This window comes from Acomys russatus, chromosome 1 (genome assembly GCF_903995435.1).
Source record: "Acomys russatus chromosome 1, mAcoRus1.1, whole genome shotgun sequence".
NCBI lineage: Eukaryota > Metazoa > Chordata > Mammalia > Rodentia > Muridae > Acomys > Acomys russatus.
The window spans coordinates 120,475,784-120,503,151 of NC_067137.1; the positions used below are offsets into that span (position 1 = coordinate 120,475,784).

The 27,368-nt window shown below is 54.4% G+C and overlaps 1 protein-coding gene across 1 annotated transcript; it reads left to right on the forward strand.

Moving 5' to 3' along the window:
• The first annotated feature begins 4,281 nt into the window (after positions 1 to 4,281).
• Positions 4,282 to 26,777, forward strand: Adss1 (adenylosuccinate synthase 1). The gene is made up of 13 exons (XM_051152213.1): positions 4,282 to 4,548; positions 13,256 to 13,358; positions 17,390 to 17,452; positions 17,893 to 17,943; positions 18,250 to 18,316; positions 19,445 to 19,552; positions 19,680 to 19,761; positions 19,935 to 20,061; positions 20,945 to 21,099; positions 21,892 to 22,016; positions 23,748 to 23,845; positions 25,357 to 25,506; positions 26,693 to 26,777. The coding sequence occupies exons 1-13, from the start codon at positions 4,357 to 4,359 to the stop codon at positions 26,743 to 26,745; spliced, it is 1,374 nt and encodes a 457-aa protein (XP_051008170.1). The 5' UTR covers positions 4,282 to 4,356; the 3' UTR covers positions 26,746 to 26,777.
• Positions 26,778 to 27,368: the final 591 nt, after the last annotated feature.

A 27,368-nucleotide genomic window follows, 5' to 3' on the forward strand; every position in this document is an offset into this window, starting at 1 on the left:
CACAGCAGCTGCCAACTTCCTTGGTGTCTGCCCAGCAGGGAACAGGCTGCCCCTGCTCAGCCTCCTCTGAACCAACTCCCAGGCGTGAAATGTTGAGTCTACAGGCCAGCAGGGATTTTAACCAATAAAAACTGCTCTTGTCTGTCACGATTGTTGTGTTTAGACCATGGGAACTCGAGGCGGCATGAGGAGGATCTGACTCCTGTTACCTTCCCCTGCAGCACTGGGGTAGAGGGAAGTGAGTGGGAAGTGCGTGGTGTGTTAACAGGTAGGTGGACGGATGGATAGATGAGTGAGCCAGTGCACGGGTGCAGACATGTGAGTGGCCAAGGGAGTCTACCCTCCTTCTAGGAGTGGAAAAGGAGCAGGCGAGGAAGTGCCAACTTGGAGTTCGTATCCGAGGGATGTGTCCCAGGCCCCACCCATGCTGCTGTACAGCCTGAGTGATCTCCTGGGTCTCCAGATGCCGTCGTCACCCCTCAACCGATAGCAGGATGAGGCACAAGGTCTTCGCCTGCCACTGGAAGAGAGCGAAAGGGGTGGAGAGCTGGATAGGGCGCAACAGTGTCAAACGGCTTCACAAGACCTGAGTGGAGATGCGGGTCTGGAGCCTGGCAATGTCCTTGGGCAGCAGTGGGCAAATGCAGGCCATGTTCCTCAGAGGCCCTTCCTAATAACGGGGTGAGTGCCCGGTACCCAAAGCTCTTGCCAGTGGGCATCCCAGCCCAAGAAGGTAGTAGGGGCCTAGAGCAGGAAGGCAGTGTTATGGCTCCTGTTAGCACCCATGCTCAGGTACCTGCTGGCTTGGCCCAGCCCTCACAACCAGCAACCAAGGCAGTATCCCTAAATAACTACCCAGGGACCCTGTTCCCACACTCCTAGCAAGGTCACACAGTCCAGCCACTCCTGGGCCCAGGGAACAGTGTTGGCACTCTGCTTGGAGAGCTCACGATGGATGCAGCCCTCCTGTCTTAGTTTAAGCATAAACTCAGGCACTCACGGAGCAGCTGCTGAGGGTTCTCAAGCCCCAGGGAGGCAGTGGTGGGGAGTAGATGGAAACTAAGAGCAGACAGTGCAAGTGGTAAGCAGCAGCCGCCCACTGCGATGGTGTGATGGCTAATTTACATTCTGCAAACCTCACCCCACACACTGCAGCCCTTTTCTGCCACTCCAAAGGCTGTGTGATGGTCAGCAACTATGATCAAAGAGGCTAAAGAGATGGCTCAGTAATTAAGCACACTGGTTGCTCTTTTGCAGAGGACCCAGCTTGTGTTCCCAGCACCCTCACGGCAGCTCACAGCCATATATAATCCTAATCCTAGGGAATCTGACGTCCTGGCTTCTGCGGGCAGCAGGCATGCCATGGCACACAGGCATACCTGCAGGCAATACACTCATAGACATAAAATATTTTTGATCAAAGTGTTCTGTTACCCAAGAATTCCTTCATACCCATGAGCATCTATTGTTCTGGCCCCGCCCCTACCATCTGGCTTTCTCAGCATTCACCCATCCCAAGGCAGGTCTTGGTAAATAGAAGCATTGAGCATGCTTCCTTCTGTGGCTGGTTGCTCCCAATTGTGGGATTTGTGGGGCCGCCCTTCACAGCTCACGACTGAGTCACATTCTGTGACACGGCTGGACGGTGTTCCACTTTTCCGTTCAGCAGCCTCTGCGTAGGGGCCATTGCGCTTGAGGGTTTGTGAATGGTGCTGGGAGTGAGCAACGTGACAGGCCTGGTGTGCATGGTTTACTTAAGTCTCTGCTTTACACAGCTACCTGGGCTGCAGGCTGAGTTTATGGTTAACTCTTTAAAGACTTTTCCAAAGCTGCTGCCTTACTCCCACCAGGGATGCTTTTGATTTTTATTAATTATGGGGTGGGGTATTTCCACAGCCTTCTTGTGGAGATCAGAAAACAACTTTGGAGAACTGTTCTCTCGTACCATGTGGATCCACGTGCCTTTACTATCAACCATCTTGCTGCCCCCCCCCCATCCCCCCTCGGGGCCATCACTTCTAAGCAGCTTAGCTCTCTCTTCTCACTCTGGAACTCCCAGATACCAAAGTAAAGTGAGTTGTGAACTGTCTGCTCCTGGGTAGGATGCCTGCCCCATCAACCAAACCTGCCTCAAGGGAAGGCAGCACTTGACCTGCCTGAACAACCTGAACTTAGTGACTGCTGCACTCCCACCACCCTGTGACTCGCTGAGGGGGTGAGGTCTGAGCCTTATGCCTGGGGGCTCCAGCTGTTGAACTGGGAGCTGCCTTCCCAGCCTTCTTTGCCCATTGTTTGCTGCAAGTGTCTAACAGACATGGAAGAAGCCAGCCTGTGGCAGCTGTGAGTCACCTGGAGCCTTGCAGGCTCCTGGTGCCAATTCATACGCATGTCTGTAGGTGTCTGTGCAGCATGGTCTTATGGTAACCCAGAGGGAACCTTAGGTGCTGTGCATGCACCCACACCCCCTAAGCCTATGCAAAGCTGTGTTGAAGCCACTTGTCTGAGGTCACACAGCTGCAAAGCCAGAATCCCCCAAACTTAGTGACTGCTGCACTGCGGGCTCACTGAGGGGGTGGGGGTGCTAATTCCGTCTGAGTCTTGTGACTGGCAGGGCCCCAGCTGTTGAGCCTGAGTGAAGCTATTTTTAGAAAATCCCTCCCTCTTCTCTCTGGCTCTTTGGCTAGTCATAGTCCCAGGCTTAGGAGTGTCAATGCCCCAGGACCCACCCAAGGCCCCCATAGTAGGACCCTCTGAGCCTTAACTCATTTCTCACCCAGAACCCCAAGTTTCCCCCAGGAGAGAGAGCCAGACTCCTTTCTGACTCCCAGCAACACTTTCTAAGGGGTCAAGGGCAAGCATAAAGGTGACTGAAGTGACATTCAACATGGTTGTTCTTAATGCATAATCTGTCTCACCTGGAGAAAATGGTCATTGGCTGTTGTATCATTCTGCCAGGCCCTCCCCCCTCACTCCTCAGAAACTGCTGTGCCCCAGACCCAGCCTCCTGTGACCCCTATCCTCTCCTGTGCACCCCCTCTCCTTTCTTGCATCAGTGCCTCTGCCTGCTTCACCTTCCTGACAGATCTTGGCAAGAGACCTTGGCCTGAACTTTATACCCCACTTCTTCTAGCTTGTCCCCTCCCCACTGTGGCTCTGAGTGGGACAGGCAAGGATGTGTAGTCTCCACATAAAAGCTGTAGCTTTCTTCTGAGAGGCTTTACCCATAACTGAAGAGAGTGCCTGTCCCTATGTGAAACAGGGGGACACAGGCTACAGTGACCTGCATAATCAGGGTGGCAGAGGTTGGCTGGGAACAGCCTCTCTTCCCGAAGCTAGAAGGTGAGGGTCAGGCGGCCAGAGGGTGTGTCAAGTCTCCCTGGTCTTGTGACTGGCCTGAGAACTGCCCCCAGGACAATGACAAGCCTAATAGCTCTGTGAATCTGTCCAGGAGTCAGTCAATACACTCTGAAAGGGGACACACACACCCACACCAGTGGGGGGGCCGGGATGTGGCACAGAGGCCTCCCAGCCCCCAGTACCTTTCTCTGTCCCTGTTTCCAGCCTGGACTGACCTGCTTTATCTAGCATTCAGGAGTGAGCAGGAGCCAGGGCAGCAAAGCTGTGGATCCAGGTGGGAGCTTAGCAGTGGCAGAGGCCATTGCCCCTGAGGTCGGATGTGGGTCTCCTGGAAACCTGAACCCTGCTCTGCCTTGTCAAGTCGCACTGACAGGGATGTAACGTTAAAGTGCTTCATCTTGTACTTGGTGCTGGAGTCTAATGACTAGCTACAACTACCCCAGAGCTGCATGCCACCTTCACACCATGTCCTGGGCTACAGGGGTGACTATGTGGCGCGGTAGAGAGAGGTTGTCCTCAGCTTAGCTAAGGTGACTTTCTGGGAGGCTCTCAAGAGACCTGCGTTCAGTCCTGGACTTGAGGTTCGCCATGGGAAAGCAGGTGAGCCCACAGGCAGATCCTCCAGGTCAGCGGCAAAGACGCATTTGTAGTTTTGCTTTTACTAATTACTCTTCTAGCCCCAAACCCTAGACCTGGCAGGTCTAAGGACGGGGGTAGTGTCCAGGTCAAGCAGCAATGGCCCCTCTCCCGTCCTCGGGTGTTCCGAATCATCTGCTAGTCCGAGTCCTGTAGGGGAGTCTGCGCCCTAAGGGCGCACCACCTGCTGCGACAGTGGCAGGGGCGGGGAGCTGTGGCCGCTGGTCACCGAGGTGCGTCACGGCGCGCGCAGGACCCGCCCCCGGCCCGCCCCTCGCTCTAGGCGTCCGCATTTAATGGAGCGAGAGCGCTGGCGGCGGCGGGCTCTAGTGTGGCCCAGCGCAGCAGACGAACTAAGCCAGCATGTCTGGGACCCGAGCCTCCAACGACCGGCCTCCAGGCGCGGGCGGAGTCAAGAGGGGGCGGCTGCAGCAGGAGGCGGCGGCGACAGGCTCCCGCGTGACCGTGGTGCTGGGAGCGCAGTGGGGGGACGAGGGCAAAGGCAAGGTGGTGGACCTGCTGGCCACGGACGCCGACATCGTCAGCCGCTGCCAGGTGCGGGCCAGGCGCCGAGTCCCTTCCCAACTCGCCCAGCGAGCCTCTCCCCTTCCCCGGGATCCAGACGAACCCTGCCCTCCTGTGCCCGGAGCGGGTCACAGCCTTTTGGATTCCTCTTCTCCAGGAGCAACTTCCCTGTTGCCTAAACCCTCCCTTCCCACACACCCTCTCATACAAAGCTCTTGTCCCCCTCACCTAGCCACCCCCTCCCCAGGCCAATGGCAGGGCCAGAGCTAAAAATATAAGTTGCTGAGTTGGGGACACGGGATCCTCCGGGGTTAGGGCGTTCCAGGGCAGTGATGGTAGGTAGGCCCTCTGGTGGGGAGAGCCCCACGCGGAGGGGGGGTGACGGGTGAAGGAGAGTCGAGCTGAGAGCTGCTTTCTGGGGAGGGGGTAGCCCTAGTGAGTCAGCCAGGTAGAGACAGGATGGGGGAGGGGCGTATCACCCAGTGGAAGGGGAGGGCCAAGACTGAAGCAGAGTTCAAAGGGGTCCTGGCTGACAAGGGATTTCCCGGCAGGGTGACCCAGTGGCTGGCAGTGCTCAGAGAAGGCCATAGACAGGCTTTGTGCTCTTTGCCAGCTGCAAACCGCTGTGAGCACCCACATGTGTTCTGACTGTGGACAGTGGGTGGGTACTCTCCTGGGGCTAGCAGCCCCGTCTCCTTGGGTCGCCGCCGTTGCTGCCAAGCTGCAGCTGACAACCACACTGCCTCTGGGCTGTCAGACTCTGCATGAGGGCTCAGGTTGGGGGAAAGCTGTCATGGCTGGCTTTGGAGCCGCACTTAGGGCTGCTGACCTAAACGAAGGCGGACACACCTGCGGGAGTTCCTAATCCCTGGTGCTGTGGTTTTTTGCAGAGTTCATGAGGAACTCTGGGCAGGGGCTCAGGAGACTTGGCTCTTGGGGCCATACCTGCCCAGCTGGGGGGCAGGGGTAAGGATTTCTGGAAGTTCTCACAAGAATGGGGAGCTAGCCCACTCTCTTGCCCTGTTCATGGCTCTCTCTCTTGAAGTCTCCGGGTCCTGAGGGCAGGTCCTTGGATCTCCACCCCTTAACCTTGCGTGCTTTGCCCAGCTATGTGTGTGCAGCTAGGATATTTCCCCCAGTGGTCTGTAGTCCTGCCCTCTGCAAAGCAGTCTAGCCCCACATCCCCCACCCTCCCTCCGGGCCATTTGCTCCTGTGACACCTACTGCCTTTCCATACAACTTGCTGGCTCTGTTCAGGACCGGTCAAAGAAGCCTTGCAGTGTGTCCTGTTGGCCCCAGGCTCTACCTCCAGGCTCCGGCTGGCCAGTCGCCGGCCGTGGACACAGTTCCCAGTGGGGATGGCCCCTCCCTGCTCTTTGCCTAAGTCACAGCCATACTTGACAGGACCTGCAGAGATCAGTGCAGGACCACAGTCACCCACTCAGGTGTACTATGTCTCTCTACAACCCAACCTCCCCAGCAGACCCACATAAGTGCTCCCCTGGAGAACAAGAGAGCAGCCATGTCTCCCTGTCTGATCTCTAACGGACTAGAGCCTCTGATAGAGCTCCTCTACAGGTGGGGAAACTGAGGCCCAGAGAAGTTGAGGAATGAAGCTAACTGTCCCTTTGGTCCCTTATAGTCTTTAGCACATGCCACCACAATGGCATGGGCCTACCCTCCTTTCCCCCTCTCCATGGAGAAGGCCTCAGGGCCCATGTTCCATCTAGGCACCTCCAGTCCTCCCTCCCGGGATGTCAAGCCCCTGGGTCATTGCAAGCACTGCATAACCCTGGTTTCCTGCACTTGTCCCTCTCCTTGGCAGGGGCCTCTTTGCTTGCCACTGGCCTCCCACATCTTCCCTGGTCTTGTGTCCCCATGGCCGGCCCTATGTGACCAGAGGCTGACAGGGCGGGGGATCTAGGCAAATTGCCTCTGACTTTGGACGGGTGCATGAACCAAGCGAAGAAGGTTCCAGAGGTCACTCTGAAACCAGGAACCCAACGGGCTGGCAGTGACAAGAATGCCAGTCAAGTCCCTCACACCCCATAGTAAGATAGCTACATAAAAAAGGCTATAGCCAGCTAGGGGTGTTGGTTCCTTGGGCTTCTGGAGAGTGACCTGGCCTACCTACCTGGGCTCAGCACCGCTCTAAGTGGCAGCTGTGCCCCAAGGGACCCTTCAGGCTAACACGGCTCTCCTCCAGGTCCGGCTTCCACACCTTTCTGTTGCCTCAGGCACGTGTTGCCGGTTACCAGTCTACCTACCCTGGGCTCTGACTCTGCCCAGCCCAGCAGCTGCCCTCACTTCTTGCTTCATCATCTTGCTTAATTGGGTGAACCCCCAGGAACACCCCTCCAGCCAGCATCCCTGGCCTTGGGTCCTGCCTGCCGCATTCTTCTTGCCTCTAGGTGCCTGCTCCGATTTGGTTGGTGGCCCACCCCTCCTCCTGACACTGTGACCTTCTCCCTCCACCCTGCATCTCTGAGGAGGCTGAATTACTTTCCTCCCTGGTTCCTCTACAGCCCTTCAAGCCCTCACTCCCCTCCAGGCAAGTTTTTCTGACCAGGTCCTGCTTGAGGGAACATTGCAGCTTGAGGTCATCACTTGGCTCTTGTGATGGGGGATCTGTTCTCTCTTCCTCTTCCTCTGCCCCAGGCCTCCTCTTTCTATGGCCTCCATGTTCCCTCCTCTGCTGCCTGACTGGCAACCTGTGTCCAGCTGCTCCTCCAGATGGGCCCAATTGGCCTGGGGCACCTGGGGCCATCTTGGCCACTATCTCCTGACGCATCCCGTTACCTGTGCTTCCCTCTGTTGGTAATCTTTCTCTGGCTGCCAGGCTGCCATACAGGCCTGTTAGGATTTAAAACTTTCTTTCCAAGAGGTTGGAGGGTCAGAATCCTCAGGGTGCTATGGCCCTGTCATCTGGCCGTGCGCGGGGCATCCTTGCTTTCCACCATGAGCCTAAACACCATGTCTGTGGTGCTGTTGTGGTGAGGCCACCCTTGTGTAAGGACTGGCCCCAGGGAGTGGTATGTAACCATAGCCATGACTACAAGGCTTGGAATGCCTGGGCTTCCTCTAGCAGAGTGGCACTCTTAGAGCGGAAATTCCATGTTGGGACCTGCCTTGCAGTCTGCAGGCATGCTGGAGCTTTCTCCAAGGAAACAGATGGGACATGCAAGGCCTTGGATCCCAGGATGCCCCAGGAGCCCCTGGCAGGACCGAGGAGCCACTGCCATGTGCTGGGAATGCCTGGTGTTGATTCTAGAAGCAGGTCTCCCTGTAGCTGCACTTGCTGATGGCTTTGATGGCCAAGGAGTGTCTCCAGGAGAGGACTCCCAGGGTCACACAGCCACAGCTCACCCTGGGCAGGACCTTCCTATACCTGCTCAGACCTAATCGTCCCTGTAAGGAAAGAAGTTAAGTGGGCTGTGTGTCCATGAGCAGATCTGGAAGGAGAGTGATGGCCCTGACACCCCCCCCCCTTCCCATGGCCCTTAGAAAGTGGACTATGAGGGGAGGGGCACCAGCAGGTCAGAAGTCTCTGGAGTCCCCTCTGCCTCAGGGCAGGTACCAGGGCAAGAGCTCAGGCAGGCATGGACAGGAGCAGAACAATGGCTAGACTGGAGCTTGTGACATGTTAGTGACCAGGCTCAGTCCTGCCGGCACATAGCACCTGCTCCACACGAGGCCTGAAGGACAGCCATAGTGAACAGAGGGGAGATGGGCTCTGCTGCATCTTGTGGTGTGGAGAAACCCCTGCAGATGCTGGAAGAGTTGAGGAGGAGCTGAGGTAAGCCTGAACCCCATGCCCTAGGAGCTAAACGCAGTTCCTTAGCCTGTCCCTTGGTTGCACAGCACATCAGCGCACATGTCACTCCACAGACTCCTTTCCCTAATGTCTGTTAGGAGGGCGAGGTCCTGGATACCCAGGGGTCTCATAGCTTGGTACCACTACCCTACCAAGGGCTGCAGGTATCAGAGCAGAGTGGAGAAAGGCTACTGGGAAGGCAGGAGCCAAGAGCACCCCCTGGTGGAAGGCAAAGGCCACAGCTCCCTGTCCAGGGACCTGCAGGGGAAGGAAGGTCTAGGCCTAGAGGACAAAGGTAGGGAGAGGATAAGAAAAGCCTCAGAGATGTGCTGTAGGTTCTCTGCATCCGCACACGGGCTTCCAGGATGGAGGGGACCAGCTGGGCATGGAGGTCTAGCTCAGGTTTATGTCCAGCATGGCCCTGAGTCTGTCCTGAAAGAAGATACCGGGACACTGGCTGGTTACATCCATCCCTGAGGGTCTTTGCACTGACAGGGCCCTGGATAGTCAGGAGGAGCTGTGTCCAGAGGTCCACAGAATGGATGGATGTGGGGATAGCGTTCTGGATATTGGGGTCAGATACCGGGGCTGTGTGGGGCAGGTGGCCTCTCCAGCTGCATTAGAGGCACGGGCAAGCAGAGGAAAGGAGTGTTGGTTTCTGGGTTGCATACCTACAACTGGTGCACCTGTGCCCAGTCAGATGGTGCCTCTCCAGGGCCTGCACCCAGCATCCTCCCCTGCCTCACACTGGAGATGTGGGCCACAACTGCAGGGTAAAGCAGACGTCGGGACCAAGTTGATCTGGCATAAAAACTGGTTTGGCTCTGGTCCCAAGACAAAGGTCTCTTGTCTTAAACTCTTGGACACCAGGGCCTGAGGGCTCTGGGTAACCAACCAGGCTGTCAAAGATTACTATAGGGGCGTCAGTGCTGGAGGACGGGGGGGTGGTTCAGAATTATGCTGTGAAGGAACCCAGCGGGGATCTTAAAGACACCAAGTGGTGCTGCCGTGCCCAGCAAGCATCTTGATGCCCCTGACCCTGGGCCCGCAGCCTGCTGTGAACCCCTGTGGTACAGATATATTGAGATGTGTGCCATGTAGCTGTCCCCCTTACCTGGCCAGTGGTGAGAGGTGCCATGCTGTGATTTGGAGTGACCACGCCTCCAAGGGTATGGTTCTACACCATTCACACTGTAGGTGGAAAGGAGCTGCCTTTGCTGATAGACCCTGGTAGATGGTGCCTGACACCACCTGCAAACATAGGTCATCTTCTAGTGGACCTCCCGGAAGGGGGATTGAGCAAGAGCCTGGCTCTGACATCTCGGGTCCTCCTTAGTGTTCAGCACCAGTGGTTGTCCCTAGCAGAAGGTCCCCACAGTGGGGCAGGGCCGCCACAGGTTGGGCTATTCTTGCCATACATTGGCCAGTGCCTGCTTGGGCACTTCCCAGCACTGAGGGGTCAGTGAGATCCTAAGCTCTAAGCTGCCTTAGGGGACGACACACCTCTCCATCCCCTGGAGCTGGAGCTGACATTGGCATAGATGGCATTTCCTTGCTTGTGTGGAGCTCCACGGGGGCCTCGGGAGCCTGCCCACTTACGGGGTTTGATGAGCCTCAGAAACAGCTGACCTCTCCTTCTCAACCCACCTCCGGCATGTTAGTTAGTTAGTTAGACCTGGCTGCTCTGAACGTCCCCCACCTTTTTAGAGGTTGGTGACCCCCATCATGCCTGGGTCTTATTGAATGTCTGGTCCAGGTTAGTGAAGCCAAAGAAAGGGCACGAGAGGCCCCTGTGCAGCCTGTCAGCCTATGACCTCCATCGGAAGAGGGAGACTGTCACCCTGGGCTCCGCAGGGTTGTTGGAAGCCCAGAGTCCTGGAATGGTGTGTGCACTAGCAAAGGCCTGTGCCTGGTGCCTGGGTGTTGCAGTGGGCACTGGGGCTAAGGTCATCTGATACCTGTTGGCCCATGATGCTCAGGCTGGTTCCTAGGAACCAGTGTTTACCCTCAACACAGACAGGCAGGTGCTTGCCGTCTGTGTCCTCAGGCCAGCTGACGTGGCCGTGGGCACTTGGAGGGCAGGACAGAGCATCCCTCCTAGGCTGTCTGGGTTCCCTGGACCTAGCCACAGTGGAAGGCAGCTTGCCCACCTCGCTGCCCCTGTAGGCTTGCCAGCCCAAGAAGAGGCTCTGCCTCAAGCCTGTCTTCTCTTGGATCCTCAGTTTCCCCATCTGTTTTCAGAGGCCACCTTGACTGCCTCAGGCAGCAGGGAAACAGGATTGTAGGTGTGCACATATTTTGGGAACTGAAAGAGGGTGGTGGCGATTCTGCACCTGCTGTGGCAAAGCACAGCATGGATGGAGTCTCCAAACCCAAGGCTTGCCAAGGTCCCTCAGGGGCCTGACTCCATCCTGATGGTCTGACCTCACAAGCTCAGGGCCAGGACACAGGCATCTGTCCGCTGTGCCTAAGCAACTGATGGCAAGCTCAAACCCAGGGCTACAGGTGTCTCCCTCAGTTCCCACTTCCATTATGTACCGCCCACAAATCCTCTCTTCTTCCCAGAAGTCCCTCTGGCCCCTCCCCTCGCAGTTCACCTTCCAGCATCACATCCGTCCTGCTTCATGGGCAGCCCAGTGTCACTGTCACCTGCTCACAGAGCCTGTAAGGGCCAGACTGCCAGCCACCTCCAGGTCTCCCAAGGAGGTACCCTCATGTGCCTGGAGCCACCCAAGGATCAGGAGCTCCCTGCAAGTCACGCTGAGCTGAGGAGCTCCCAGACCGTCCCTACTCTTTACACACCTGACAGCTCCTGCAGAATTGCTTCAGAGGCTTTTGGACAGACTGCGCACACACATCTCCCCTACCAGTCAGGTGTCTGGGGCCCATGCCATGAAGCTGGCCTCTAGCTGACCCATCTCTGTCATCTGATGTCATGTGCTTGGTCATAAGCCTCACAGAGGGCAGGCAAGGCACAGGAAGCTCAGGTACACAGGTCTGGGGCCTTATTTTATTTATTTATTTTTAATTTGGTTTTTTGAGACCGGGTTTCTCTGTGTAGCCTTAGCTGTCCTGGACTCACTTTGTAGACCAGGCTGGCCTCAGACTCATAGAGATCCACCTGCCTCTGCCACTCGAGTGCTGGAATTAAAGGTGTGTGCCACCACGCCTGGCTTGGGGCCTCCTCTTAAAACGCATGGAGAGTGAACTCCTTGGAGGGAAAGCCCCTTACCCCTCTGCATTCTTTGCCACCTGCCTCAGTGGGAGCTGGTAGACATGACTCTGCCCCTCACATCGTGAGGGGGGACCACATAAGAGTGGTCATGAAGGGAGGTGGACCTTCCCTGAGGGTCCTGCTTGGGTAGGCAAGGGAAAAAGATGTGTGGGAGCTGAAACCCCTGAGCTCCATCAGCAAGGTAAGCAAAGGGACATGTGCCTAGCCTTTGTGTCTTCTGGGGCAGGGGCTGGGGTGTGCTCAGCAAGAGCCAAGACTAGAGGCCAAGCCCAAGTGATGAGCCCCCATCGTACAATTCGGGGGGGCACAGTGTTGTCTGCCCATGGGGTTTGAAACTGCAGATCATGATTCTACTGGCCTTTGGAAGCCTGGCCACAAAGGTTCTCTAGAACAGTGTTTCTCAACCTGTGGGGTATGATCCTGTTGGAGGTCACATATCAGATATCCTGCATGTCAGATATTTATTTGTTTGTTTGTTTGTTGTTTTTTTTGAGACAAGGTTTCTCTGTGTAGCCTTGGTTGTCCTGGACCCACTTTGTAGACCAGGCTGGCCTCGAACCCACAGAGATCCACCTGCCTCTGCCTCCCGAGTGCTGGGATTAAAGGCGTGCGCCACCTGGCTAATCAGATATTTACATTATGACTCATAACAGTAGAAAAATTACAGTTATGAAGTAGCAATGAAATAATTTTATGGTTGGGGGTCACCACATGACGAACTGTGTCAAAGGGTCCCAGTGTCAGGAAGGTTGAGAACCACTAGAAGTACCACATACAAAATGTGAGGGACCTGGTTTAGGGGCCATCGGGTCATCTTGACCTCACCACTCACTGTACCAATCTGTGTGCCCACTTGCAGACATCCATGTGGTATGGCCCTGTCACCTGCCCATGGCTTCAGCCTTACCCATTGTGTCTTGCCCCCACCCACTCCCCAGCACACCCAGACTACAAGTGCCTGCTGGACAGAGACCTGCTAAGTAGACTCCCCAACCTCATGTGGGTGACAGGCCACCACAGTCAAAGGCACAAAAGCTTTGGTGACCCACCATGAGCCTCTTTATTTTTCTACTGACATCAGCAGCCAATATTGTCATGAGCCTCTGGGAGCCCGAGGACAGTATCCAGGCCATGTGTGCCTGTGTCAGGTGCCTGACTAATGATGGCAGAGCCTTGGTGCTGGGCTCTCTCCCCACTCTGAAGCCCTATCCCAGCTGGCCTAATCTTAGCTTGAATTCCCAAAAGAAGGAGTCTCCCCAGAACAGAGTGACTTAGGAATCGCCATTTCCTTTCTTTTTTTTTTTTATCCAGGACAGGGCCTGATCTACTGAAGAGGGCAATAAGCCAGGCTGTCGGGTCTGGGTCTGCTTTCCACGGGGATTCCTCCCTGGTGGAGAGTGGTACTCAGCAAGGTGCAGCTGCCGGGGCTGCACTGAGCTCTGGGACCAGGCTGGGCCAGAGCATCTCCATCTAATCCACAGCCACCACAGCATCAGACATTACCTCAGCGCAAAGCCCTGACCACTGTCCTACACTGCCCAAGCCCTGTTGCTGGGCAGCACTGGGACCTCAGGCACCATGTAGGGAGAGACCTGGCTCCTGGGTGAAGGCTAGAGCACTAGGCAGGCCCTTGAGAAATAGTCTTCAACATTCAGGTACCAGCTGCTCACTCGGGTCTCTGTTCCTAGGGGGGCAACAACGCTGGGCACACAGTGGTGGTGGACGGCAAGGAGTATGACTTTCACCTGCTGCCCAGTGGCATCATCAACACCAAGGCCGTGTCGTTCATTGGTGAGTGCCCCCTCTGTCCCAGCCTGACTTTCTGTGTATGTGTGTGTGGGGAGTCTCGCTGTGCCAACCCCAAGGCTGGACCTCAGCCTGCCCACCCCATTGTGCTCCCCTGGAGCCCCCACCCAGAATTGTGCTCAAAGCCTGGTCTCTCTGAGGGTGCAGGAAGCTGCGTGGAGCATACAGAGCTCCCCTCTCCCCTCTGTTTCTCTCTCTGTCTCTCTCTGTGTCTGTCTGTCTCTCTCTCTGTCTCTCTCTCTGTCTCTCTCTCTCTCTCTCTCTCTCTCTCTCTCTGTGTGTGTGTGTGTGTGTGTGTGTGTGTTCAAGTTCATGACTTGTGTGTATGGGCATGTTCGCATGTGTGGGCCTGAGTGTGCAACGATGTGCCTTTGGCATACATAGGAACAGCCTGAGCACATATATAGCTGTGCTTTCCTGATGCTGCCCGGACTGTTACAGCCATCACCTCTAGAGAGCGGCTGTAGATGCCTAACCGTCTAGCTGTTGCTCAAGAAGCCCCACCCTCTAGCTCACCGTGTCCCGGTACCTCTTGTCCTCATTCTTCTAGCACTAGCTGAAATGCTTGTGGCTTATCTGACCCCACATATCAGTCAGGAAGCAAAGGTGAGGTACTGCCTGTCCACGGCCAGCAGCTAGCACAGGTCTGACCCATTGTGTGGGAGCAGAGGAAGGAAATCTGTGAGGTAAGGGCTGGAGTGGGTAGAGTCAGAGCTCAGACACCCAGGAGCCCACTAGAGAACACAATGTCTCTAGCCCTCCCAGTACAGGGCCCGGATAGTGGTGGTGTTCACCTGGGTTGAGGAGCCCCAGCTGCTGAGGTGGCCTGTCTACATGTGTGCTCAGTAGAGCAGCTGGATGGTGGTGCTGCCCACCCTTTGGGAAGTCTGCAGGAAACAGCCTGCCAGTCTGGTTCTACTTCATCCAGAACCTTCCTTGGGGGAGCAAGGCAACACAATGGAGATGCACATGGCCCAGAACATGTGCTGCCCAGCCCTGGGGGTGGCTTGGAGCCAACAACAGGAGAGTGTCTGGCAAATATCTAGGTGCTCACTCAGGAGTAGAGGTGCCATATTCATCCTAAAGGGTGGCCAGCACAGCCACTCAGCAAGAGCACCAGCCTGTGTTGACCCTCAGCTTGCGACATTCCTTGCCTCTGCTGTGGGGTTATTTCAAGATGTGTGGCATTTGGGTGACCTTTTGTGTTCACTGTGGCTTGTGTAATCTCTGAGTCACTCCGATCTGGACTGCTGCCTCACTTCCTTCTGCCAAACCTATGCCATGGCCAACCCCATGAGGCCGGCATAGGATTCCTCCTGGAAGCAACAGTGGTCTCTGCTTGCTTGGGTCTCCTCAGCCCAGACCCTGTCTAGGCATGCCATGTGGCCTTCTGCAGGCCACCTTCCCTCTCTGAGCCTCTGTCTCTAGTGTGGTGACTTACTCTGAGGATCCCACACCTGTTGTCCCAGGGTGGTGAGAGGATTCTGGGAACTTTCAGGGTCCATAGTTCTCTCCATGGTTCCTATTTTCTTACTTTTGTATCATTTCAACAAATGGAACTGCTACATTGGACTGTAATTTGCACATCATAAAATTCACCCACTGTAGGGGCTGAAGAGCTGGCTCAATGATTAAGAGCACTGCTGCTCTTTCAGAGGACCCAGGTTCAATTCCCAGCACCCACGTGGCAGCTCACAGGTCTGTAACTCCAGTTCCAGGGGATCTGACGCCCTCTTCCAGCCTCCATGGGCACCAAACACACTTGTGTATGAGCAAGCAAAACACACACATGAAATAAAATAGAATTAAAAATTTTAAATTGCCGGGCTAGAGAGATGACTCAGAGCTTAAAAGCACTATCTGTTCTTCCAAAGGTCCTGAGTTCAATTCCCAGCAACCACGTGGTGGCTTACAACCATCCAGAATGAGATCTGGTGTCCTCTTCTAGCATGCAGGCACACACGTGGGTAGAATACTGTACAAACAAATAAATAAATCTTTTTTTCAAAATTAGTTTTTCATTGCCCATTGTAAAGGCGCAGTTTTGAGGCCACCCCAGTTGACCCCAGAATGTCTTGGTCACTCAGAAGTGCCCTGTGTCGGCTGACCTGTCATCTAGGTGGCAGTTTAGATTTGTGTTGTTGCTTTGCTTTGCTTTTGACATGGGGTCTGTTTCAGATCCGGTCAGTCTTGAATCTGCTCCAAAACTAAGTGTAGCTGTGTACTGGGTTGATCTGGAATTTTGAGACACATAACCCAGGCTGGCTCCAAACAGATGATCCTCCTGCCTCAGCCTCCCAAGTGGTAAGACTGTACCTCAAGCTTCCCGTGAACTTTAACCTGCTGTTCTGGGAGCAACTGAACAGATGCAGAGCTGCATCCCCTTCAAACAGGGCGCGTTCTGGAGGCAAGCCCTGGAGGAACACACAGGGTGGGAGGAGCAGGGGCAGGGGACTGTGGCATCTGGGTTCCTTCTTTGTGAGCCAGAGCGGGCTTCCTGCTAGGCTGTCCTGGAGCAGGAGACCCGTGGGTTTGGAACCCAGGCTGTGTTTAAAGCTCGTGGGGAATAAGGTCCTAGCACAGTCGCCCCCACCTGGTCTGCAGTGGTCACCGGGCGGAAGAGAGGCCCTGTTCCGGTTGGCTTTCTGTTGCTTTGATAAAGCATTCTGACTGAATGTAACCTGGGGAGGGAAGAGTTTATTTGGCTTACATTTCCAGGTCACAGTTTGTTGCTGAAGGAAGTCAAAGCAGGAACTTAAATTCCTGAAACAAAAACCAAAGAGGAACACTGCTCACTGGCTCTCTCACTCTCTGGATCATTCATGCTCAGCTTTATTTATTTATGTATCTGTTCATATATCTATCTATCCGTCCATCCATCGTTTTCTCATCATCATCCTCTTCTTTTGTTGAAACAGGGTCTTGCTATGTACACCAGGCTAGCCTTGACTCACAGAGATCTGTTGACCTCTTCCTCCAGACCACTGTGGTTAAAAGCATGCACCACCACACCCACCCTCAGCTAACTTTCTTACACAGCCCCAGGCTCACCTGGCCAGGGATGGCATCAGGCACAGGAAGCTAGGCCCTCTTAGCATCAAGATAATGCCCCCAGAGACATGCTCACAGGCAAATCTGATCAAGGGAGTTCTTCAGCTGAGGTTTCTGCTTCCTGGGTAACTCTAGGTGTGTCAAGTTAACCATAGAAACCACCCAGGGCCACCTCCATAGCCGCCCTTGCCTCATGCCAGCTGGGGGCTGAGCAGACACTCTGTTTGCCTGTGTTTGCAGGTCCCTCCTGGCTTGACAGCTCACTTCCTCTGAACAGCCCAACATTGGACATTCACAGATACTCATCCACTCACCCTCCAGTAGCTTCCCTCGCCTCCAAGATTCATCAGTTATGATAAGCCACTGTCACCATCAGGGCAGGCTCGGTGCTCAGCCCGTTTGGGTGAAGATCCAGGATTCAGGCTTAGAGGGCATCACACCACTGTCTGCAGAACTCTCCGTTCTGCATACCAACACTCTAGAGCCCTGAACACCAGCCTACCCGCCCATGCCTCTGCTTCACTTGGCTTCCAGAACCCGCTATTCTACTTTCAGCCTTCATGAGTCTGAAGACACCCTCTTGAGATCTCACCCAAGTGGGTTGTAGGGTTCATGTCTTCAGTGTCTGAGCCCAGTGTCCCCAAGTGTAACTTTGCTGTTGCATGTGATAGAGGGACCTTTCTCTTAAAGACTGGAGCTCTTAATCCCAGCACTTGGGAGGCAGAGGCAGGTGGATCACTGTGAGTTCGAGGTCAGCCTGGTCTACAAAGTGAGTCCAGAACAGCCAAGGCTACACAGAGAAACCCTGTCTCAAAAAACAAAAAACAAACAAACAAACAAACAAAAAGACACTGGAGCTCATCCATCACCCTGGTCTGGGCACTTGAGCCGCTTGCCCCTGCAGTCTGCTAGTACTGTTTGAAACCTTCAGGACCTGGGAGATGATCCCACACCTTGTGTTGCAGGGAATGGTGTGGTCATCCACTTGCCAGGCTTGTTTGAAGAGGCGGAGAAGAACGAGAAGAAAGGTAGGCCGGCCTGCCCTTGCTGACCCACAGGCCCACCTGCTCGCTGAGGTCCTAGCTAGCCACACAATGCATGCTAGCCCTGCAGAGCAGAGAGAAAAGCCCTCCCCAAGGGGCAGAAGCTGGGGAGCCCAGATTCCCAAAAGCTGCTGCCGTGGGCTCTGTTTTGGCATCACAGTCTCCTGAAGATTCAAGGTGCAGGACATCCAGGAAGGAGGTTGAAGCCAGAGGAGCTCCAGCACGGGTGTGGTCCCTCTTGGGTGGGTGGGGAGTTCAGGGGCCTGAGCAGGGAACAGGTGCCAGGGCAGGGCTGTGGCTACTGCGCAATGCATGTGGTCCTTTGGAATCTGGCCACGAACTTAAGCCCACAGTCCTGGGGAGGCGAGGATGGCCCTCATCACCTGAGAGTGCACACACCTGTCATCTCTGTCGTGTCTCTGCAGGTCTGAAGGACTGGGAGAAGCGGCTCATCATCTCTGACCGTGCCCACCTTGGTAAGGTTCCCACAGGGCCCTGGGGATGGCCCTCCTTGCCCCCCTCTGTGGTACAGAGCTCAGGAAATCCCGGAGGGTCTGCCTGGAGCCATATACTGCTGAGCCTTACTCTCTCTAATAAGCCTCAAGGTAGGCCAGAGTGATGCTAGGCTACCCCTTTGAGGAGCTCAGGACTCCGGAAGCACAGTATCTGTTCCCAGCCAGGCACCTGCTAACCCCTTCTCCTGACACCAATCAGAAAATGAAGTCCCTCACACACCTCTGTCCTTTGCTCATCCCCTGCCTATGTGCTGGTCGCTGGAACAGTGTTTGACTTCCACCAGGCAGTGGACGGGCTGCAGGAAGTACAGCGTCAAGCACAGGAAGGGAAGAAGTAAGTTCCTTGTGGCCTACCCCCCACCCCTGCCCCCGTTCTTCCTCTTCCCCCGGGACTTCCAATGACACATTCTGGTGGCCTGGGTGCAGATCCTGTCTGTACAGGAGAGGGTGCTGTCATCAACCAACTTAAGGGTCCTTTGAGAATAAAACCTATAAGAACAACAGGGTCACACCCTCATCTTGATGGCTGCCCCTGCTGTCTGCTGCCACAGCTGCACCCTCTGACCATGTGCACATCCCACAGGGAAACACAGCAAACATTGAGATGGCCTGACCAACCCTGCTTGGCCAGCAACCACCCCAGCACCCAAGTCCTGCTCCTCCACACGTGGTGCTTGCTCTTTTTATTTATTATTTATTTTATTTTATTTTTTATTTTTGGTGCTTGCTCTTTTGTCCACTCAGAAAAGTTTGTCTGAGCTCCAGATGTGCTAGGGATGCAGGTGGGAAGTCACCAAAGACACACACACACACACACACACACACACACACACACTCCACAGGCAGACAGTACTCACATACATGTCAAAGCGCATTCGCCTATACAGCCGTGCATATGGGCACTCAAGTGTGTTTGCATGTGCATGTGACCCATGGTACACATGTGCCTGCACACATGTATGCACATAAGCATTTATACTCCGAGAGCACACATAGATATTCGCAGCACACATGTACAGGCACATTCACACAGTGCCTGTGCAGTCACATATACACACTAGCACATGCACACTGTCATGTGAACACAGGGCAAGACACATGTGGTGACAGTAGGTATTTTATCCACTTGGGATCACCTGTGCAGACCTTAGGCTAGGTGTGTAGCACCAATACTGCTAGTGTTCTCACTGCCAAGGCACAAATGCAAATGCTTAGAAGCAAACAAGAGGAGCCCTGATGCTAGAGCCCAGAACTCTCTTCCCCACCTGCCCTGCGCCTTGCTGCTGTGTGCTTAAGCTGTCCAGGTGTCTTTGCAGCGGCTGAGCCCCCACACCCCGCTGCTACTGTTGGGTGGCCTCCGTCTCACCTTCTGGCCTTGATTCATGGGGTGTACCCTGAGCCCACCAGCACCTGAGGTGGCGTCAGCGGAGCTCCTTAGCAGCACCTGCTCTACATCTTTTAGTATCGGCACAACCAAGAAAGGAATCGGACCAACTTACTCCTCCAAAGCTGCCCGGACAGGCCTCCGCATCTGCGACCTCTTGTCAGATTTTGATGAGTTTTCTGCCAGGTAGGTCTGCCCACCCTCCCACAGCCCAGGGTAAGACACAGAGAGGCGGTGGGAGGCATGCCGGGAAGTAGAGCACTCGGGTCCAGCGTGGGCCCTCAGAGGGTCACAGTGAGGGTTGCCTGCACAGATTCAAGAACCTGGCCCACCAGTACCAGTCCATGTTCCCCACCCTGGAAATAGATGTGGAAAGTCAACTCAAAAGGCTCAAGGTAAACAGCGCTGGGCCAGACACTGGGGGAGTACATGGGGTGGGGGGGCAGAGCTCCTGGGTGTGACAGGGGAGCTGCCTCCAAGCACAGGCGTCCCAGACAGGCTTTCAGCTCTTGTGAGCTTTGAGAACCCTGCCCCTCTGCAGCCTCATGTGGTTGCATGGTCCTCTCAGGGCTTTGCTGAGCGGATTAGACCCATGGTTCGAGATGGTGTCTACTTCCTGTATGAGGCACTCCATGGCCCCCCCAAGAAGATCCTGGTGGAAGGTGCCAACGCAGCCCTCCTTGACATTGATTTCGGTGAGTCCTCCACCAGGTGGCTCCACCCCGGGGGGGCGCCTAACATGGCCTTTTGTATCTGCTGGGGACTAGAAAAACTCATGGAACAGCTGAGTGAAACAGGCCACCTTCCAAGGTCACAGTGCTGTCCACACCCAGCACAACGGTCCCATTGTCCTGTTTTCCTAAATTCAGCAGATAAGGCAGTATCAAAGGGGCTGAGCTAAGATGTGGGAACTGGGGTTGAGAGGTCAGAGAGCCTTGCAAGGCCGGGCACCTCGTATCTCCAGCCCCACGGCGTTCCAGTCTTTTGTTCTTATTGTAGGGGAGGCCAGGCCACCTCAGTACAGGCTCCTATGTGAGCTACACAGTACCTTTTGTTTTTTCCAATACAGGGTTTCTCTGGGCAGCTTTGGCTGTCCTGGACTTGCTTTGTAGACCAGGCTGGCCTTGAACTCATGGTGATCTGCCTGCCTCTGCCTCCCGAGGGCTGAGATTAAAGGCGTGCGCCACCACGCCTGGCTATTACACAGTACCTTATTTAGGCCACTGTCCCAGGATAGGCCCTCTGACTGGTGACCCTGGTGATTCCCACCGAGTAGTGTTTCTCAGCCTTTCTAATGCTGTGGCCCTTTAATACAGTTCCTCATGTTGTGAAGGCTCCAACCATAAAATGATTTAATACGTTGCCACTGTAATTTTGCTACTGTTATGAACTGTAATGTAAATAAGTTTTCTGATGGTCTTAGGCGACCCCTGTGAAAGAGTCATTTGACCCACCCCAAAGGGGGTTGCGACCCACAGATTGAGAACCACCACCATAGAGGGCGTCCAACTGCCCTTGCTGAGATGGCACCTTGGACGCTGGGATTAATGGGTAACCACTGACCATTCTGTCCTGCAGGGACCTACCCCTTTGTGACATCCTCCAACTGCACCGTGGGCGGCGTGTGCACAGGCCTGGGCATCCCGCCCCAGAACATAGGTGATGTGTACGGTGTGGTAAAGGCCTACACCACCCGTGTGGGCATTGGGGCCTTCCCCACGGAGCAGATCAACGTGAGTTCCAGCACAGGGGTGGGGTGGGAGACTTGGGGTTGCCTAGTGTCAGGTGGAGCTGCAGGTATGCTGAGGGGACCCTACTGAATAATTCTCCATGTCTTTAATGGGGTCTTTTTACAGCGTAGGCTCAGAGGTGGGGGGGTGTTAGTTGGCTTGAAGGCCATCAGCAACACAGTTCACAAACTCTATATGTGTGTGTGTGTGTGTGTGTGTGTGTGTGTGTGTGTGTGTGTAAAACTCCATTTTTACATCACATGCGTGAGACCCACAAGCAAGTGGGAATTCTTCCACACTGACTTAGAGGTTGAAAGCCACACCCCTGCTCCCAGCTCTCCAGCTTTGGACACTTCCAGAAGCTGCTGAGCGCTCAGAGTCTTCTTCCTGGGCCTCCTTACCTGAGTCCACTCTGACTCCTGATCTGGATGAGTCACAGATCTTGTCCCAGGAAAGAGAGGTGTTTGAGAGAGTCTGGGGTGGGACTCTATTAGGGCAGGGGATAAATTCTGCCCTCCCATCCTGAGTTGCAGGACAAGGCCTGACCCTCACTTGCCCACACTTAAACAAAAGGAAAGGAGGAGGTGAGCTGCCTGTGCCTCCACAGACAGGCTGGGCTCCTGCGACAAGTTCTGCCTTCTCAGAACTATACTGTGTGTACCATGTGAATGTGTGTGCTGGAAGAGGACTGAGGGGACAGAAAGCCAGGAGCATAGGACACAAGCAGGCACAACCACACCTGGCCTGGCCAGCACCCAGCACGGCAGACACAGACAGTCCTTTATTTTCACATAGGAAATTGGAGATCTGCTACAGAACCGTGGCCATGAGTGGGGGGTGACCACAGGCAGGAAGAGGCGCTGCGGCTGGCTGGACCTGATGATCCTAAGATACGCTCACATGGTCAACGGCTTCACTGCGTAAGCAGCCCTTCTGAACACTGGCACCATCAAAGCTATACCACATAGACGTCTTCTCTGACCCCAGTGCCCACAGGGCAAGCAGAACTCACCCCAGGGGCTGGGGCCTTTCCATCCCACCAAGCCCCCTCCCCAAAGCAAGAGCAACACTGGGGAGTAACATGGAAGCTGTAGGTGTGAAGCAAACCCAGAACAGGGTCACACTTCCATCCTGACCACCAAAACCACTGTGGCGGTCATGTGCGAGTCAGTGTGAAGCTAGCCAGGTGTTCAGCATGGTGTGAGACCAGACCAAGTGTGAATTGAGGGTGATCCTGAGCTGAGGTACCAGGGCCTGGGCAAAGCAGCTTCAGAAAAGGGCATCTTTGGGAGGATGAGGGAGGCGGGCGATGGGTGTTCTGCACGCTTGGGGACATTCTCAGAGTACAGTGGTAGTTTCTAAGCAGAGGAACAAGCACTCCCAGCACTACGGAGGCAGAGGCAGGTGGATCGCTGTGAGTTCGAGGCCAGGCTGGTCTACAAAGTGAGTTTAGGACAGCCAGGGCTGTTACACAGAGAAACCCTGTCTCAAAAAAAAAAAAAAAAAAAAAAAGAGAGAGAGAAAAGAAAAAAAAAAAAAGAAAGAAAGAAAGAAAGAAAAGAAAAACTAAGCAGAGGAAGAGGAACTTGGCATTTCTAGAACCAGGATTCACCTCACAGGAGGAACTCTGAGAGGGAGCTGGGAAGAGGGTCAGGTCAGGCCTCGTGGGGGAAGAGGACAGACAGGCAGGCAGGGCTCTTAGAGCCTCTAGCAGGGCAGGGAGGCAGACCAGCTCCACAACTCCCATGTTGCACTGGGAACTGACTTAACACCCTTACGGATACAGAACCCCGTGAGAAGGTTCCCACAGTCAGGAGACAAAGGTGTGTGTGTGAGGGCGGTCAAGGTTGAGTAAGGACCTAAAGCAAGGTAACCCTCCACAACAGCAAGGCCCTCACCCCAGGTGGGCCTGCAAGAGAAGGCCCCCAAGGCTGCTAGGCCTCAGTTGGAATGCTAGAACAATCTTCTGCAGGAGTGTCAAGGGGCGCAGGGCAGACCACAAGGGTCTTTGCAGAGGTCTGATTGCTCAGGACCCTCCCTTGGGACAGAAAGAGACTTTATAGGACGTTGGCTTCCCTGGCCCCTCCTCTAGCTCTGTAAGAGGACCAAGGCTTCTGCACCAGCACTGGAAAGTCCTGCTTGCTTTAAGACAAGAACAGCCTTCTTGGGTGGGAAAGAGCTGATGGGTAGCTGGAAGTGGTGTGGCTGGTGAAGAGGTGTCTGAGGCCCTGTGAAGTAGATGCAGGGTAACACTGGTCTGCACCCCACATCTAGCCTGAGCAGGCACAGCCAGATGAGATCCACCCATGATGCATCCTGGGACAGTAGAAGGACAAGTGGGTACCATGCTCAAGGCAGTAGGCCCCTCATGCCATATGCTACAGGGCAAACAGGGCAAGAGCCCCAGGCAGAGGAGGCAAGAGAGAAAGCCCAGACTTTAGGGACACTAGCTGGCAGGGACATACACAGAGGATGCAGGACTCGGCCCAGAGGCAGATGTTCTTCCAGCCCCGTTCAGTGGCTGCACTTGGGGGCTCCCCTAATGTGTACTGTGTCTGGTGCAAACAGGAGAAAGGGGAGGGTGAGAACCAGACAGAAGCAAACGGCAGGGTGCTCTTCTCCATTTTGTCTGCATCTTGTTTTGGTTACAGGCTGGCCTTGACCAAGTTGGACATATTGGATGTCCTGAGCGAGATTAAAGTTGGCATCTCCTACAAGCTCAAGGGCAAGAGGATCCCCTATTTCCCTGGTATGTGATGCAAGCCTGAGTTTTCCTGGCTGCTGGGACACTTGTGGAGATTTGGAAAAGACAGCCACTCATTTTTAGGTGACCAGGAGAGGAGTTTCAGCCCCCAGCAGGCAGAGGGAGGGGCTTAGGCTCTGAGGGCCACACTTTTCCCCCAAAGCCTGGCAACCCTCTGGTTTCAGTCCCCCAGTTTCTTGGGGGATGTCTGGCCCATCTCTGGAAAGGCTTGGGCCTTCTGGTGGCTTGCAAGTGTATTGGGACAGGGCTGAAGACAGTTGGGAGTCCGTCTTGCCACTCGCCCTGGCTTCCTGGGGACCCTCACTAGCCAATGAAAGTCCCACCACTAGGAAGATGGACAGCCCGGACAGAGAGGAAACATGAGCTGCTCTGAAAACCAGGAATCTCTATGAAGGTGCATTTCAGACTAGAAAATGTGCCCTTTTTCTTTTATTTTCTGGTGCTGGACTAAAACTCAGGGCGACACCTATGCTAACAGGTGCTTAATCACTGGGCTGTATCCTCACTCTCATCATCGGTGATAGTTAACGGTCCAGCTCCTGTGCCTATGTGCTCTGTCTTTTCTTAAACACAAGGGTGTGCTTTATCTGACTTTTGGTTTCTTGTGTATCTGGAATATGCCTGTCAGCCTCAGGTCAGAGGCATATCTTATCAGCTGAGACTACCTCCCCTGCAGCACGTTAGAGGCAGAGAATCTCCAAGGAAACCCAGACAGACTCAGTAGTATCCCTTGGCTTAGGGAGCCATGTCCATCCTTGAGGCCAGGGTCTCTGACCCTATGACTTCTGACCTTTGAAAGGGTGAACCTTCAAGTTTATAGAGTCTTGCTGGTAGCTCAGGGCTCTGATAATTCAGAGTATCCAGGGAAGACAATGGCTCTGAGGCTTGAGAACCCTTCTAGAAGATTGCCCACCCCAGCTTCTCCCATTGGCAAGGGATGATGGATTCACTATGAGCCATAGGGTCCCAACACAGAGCTGAGGGTCCCAAACAGGAAGAACCACTTATCTTTTTATTTGTTTGTTTTGGTTTGGTTTTTGAGACAGGGTTTCTCTGTGTAGCCTTGGCTGTCCTGGACTCAGTCTGTAGACCAGGCTGGCTTCGAATTCACAGAGATCTGTCTGCCTCTGCCTCCCGAGTGCTGGGATTAAAGGCGTGTGCCACATCTGGGGAGCCATATATGCTTAAGGATTCTTTGCCTTCAGGGTTCTAGAGTCCCTTATAATTCCAAGTGTGCCTAAGCTAGAGTTCCTCCCCTGACATTCTGTGGCTACTCAGCAGATATCAGTTAGCCAGTGTCTCAGAACTGGCCATGCTTCATGGCTGGAAGGGGACAGGCAATGTTTGAGCCCCACTGCAACCCTCTGCTGAAAAGCCAGCAGGGCCACTTGCCCTCAGCAGCTTCTGCCAAGTCACAGGTCAGAAGACACCCATCCCCAGAAGCAGGACAGTCTATGGGACTCTGCTGACGCCCCGCCCCCCACTCCCGCTCACAGCCAATCAGGAGATACTGCAGAAGGTGGAGGTAGAGTATGAGACCCTGCCTGGATGGAAAGCAGACACCACTGGTGCCAGGAAGTGGGAGGACCTGCCCCCGCAGGCCCAGAGCTACGTGCGCTTCGTGGAGAATCACTTGGGGGTGCCAGGTAGGTGCCATGAGTCTGCTCCTCTATACCCACAGCCAAAGCCTTGGAAACCCCAAGAAGCTTGTACCCCAACACAAGGCATAGAGAGAAATAAGACTCCCCCTTCTCCCCACAATCCCCTCCCCAGGTCATAACCACATGAATAGAACAAACAAGAAGAGGTGGAGCTAGGAGCAGGTGCCCTCTGGGAAAGGTCACTTCCACAGTTCCAGCCAGGTTGGGCCCAGTGACTATACCTAGGATGTAGCATAGGGTGCAAAAAGCAGACAGGATGTATCTGCCCTACCACCCGGAGAAGCCTCAGGGAGCATTCACATGGCTCAGGCAAGGAGTGGGACAGGATAGGAGATGCTTCCTTCTGCCCGTCCTGGGGCAGGGCGTGGCTGGCATGGCCCGCCTTCTACCTAGGGTCAGGACTTCTCCTCTCCCAAGGACTCACTATATAAACCAGACACTTTGGTTCACTGGCCCTTCTGCCTTTTTCCCACCTCCCTGCCCTCTCCTTCCCTTCCTCCCCACCCCCTGCCCCCCCCCCAGTGCACGCTTCCCTCTCCCCTCACATGATGCTTCTAATAAACTTGCATTTATATATTATAGCTCCGTCGCCAAAGGCTCATTCAGATTATTTAATCAGTAGGGCATGCAATGCCTCAGCAGTTAAGAGCCTTGTCGCTCTCACAGGGATCAGGCTTTGTTTGACTCTCAGGACACATGGCAGCTCACAGCCATCTGTAACTCCAGTTCCAGAGGATCCCATGTCCTCTTCTGACTCTGTGGGCACCAGGCAAAACAGTTATACACATTTTTAAAAAAAGTTAAAAATCTAAACATGACTTTAAAATAAAAATACTCCACTTGGTGAACAAATAGCGCCTTTGGCAGAGAAATGGAAAGCACAAGCTGCAGCGTTAGGGAACGTTCTGTGAAGTGTGTGTGCCTGTGTACAGAGGCAGAGTCGGCCTCGGGGTCACACTCAGGAACACTGTCTACTTCTTTTAAGAGGTTTTCTCATTGCTCTCACTGAGCAGATTGGACTGGCTGGCCAGCGAGCTCCAGGGCTCCTGTCTCCACCTCCTCAGTACTGGGACTATCAGGGCTCTTGTGCTCAGACTTAAACAAAGTCTCCCCAGCCGGTGGAGAAACTTTGCTCATGGTCTCTGTGCTGTGCTCTCTGTCGTCCTTTCAGTCAAATGGGTCGGCGTTGGGAAGTCCAGAGAATCCATGATCCAGCTGTTCTAGATGCCAAGCAGAAGCCAGCAGGCCACGCCGCAGCGCCCCAGCACAAACGAGCGAGCAGCCAGCACCAAGAGCCTCAGTGGTGCAACCGGCACCTTCAACGAAACAACCTAAAACCGTTTCCCATACTTTTATTTTTCTATGTATGTCTTCGGCCTGGCCCACTGAATTCTACGACAATTTTAAATGTGTGAAGTCAGCACTGTGTACATTTTTTAAAAATTCTGCTTTTAAAATGAGCCTAAGGGCTCAAAACAGAGGCCTTCAATGACTGGTTGTCACATGGCATGCTTTCAGTTGGAACCATGTCATAATAAAGAGGAGCCACTGAGTCACTGAGCAGTCATTACACCTGTCTTGACTTCGTCCTTGTTTTTTCTAATCACTAATGACAACCTTTACCAAGGACCATGGGCTACCTGAGGCCACTCCCAGAGAGCAAAACCCAAGTAGCTGTATGAGGAGTGTTGCCACTGGCATAGGGGCATGAGACCCAAACCAGAAGCAGACAGAGTCAGGACTGCACAAAGTACAGCCTCCTGGGTACATATATAAAGTACATACATCTATAAAGTACATATATAAAGCAAAGCAGGAGGACCCCATTTCCCAGGATGAGAGGAAAA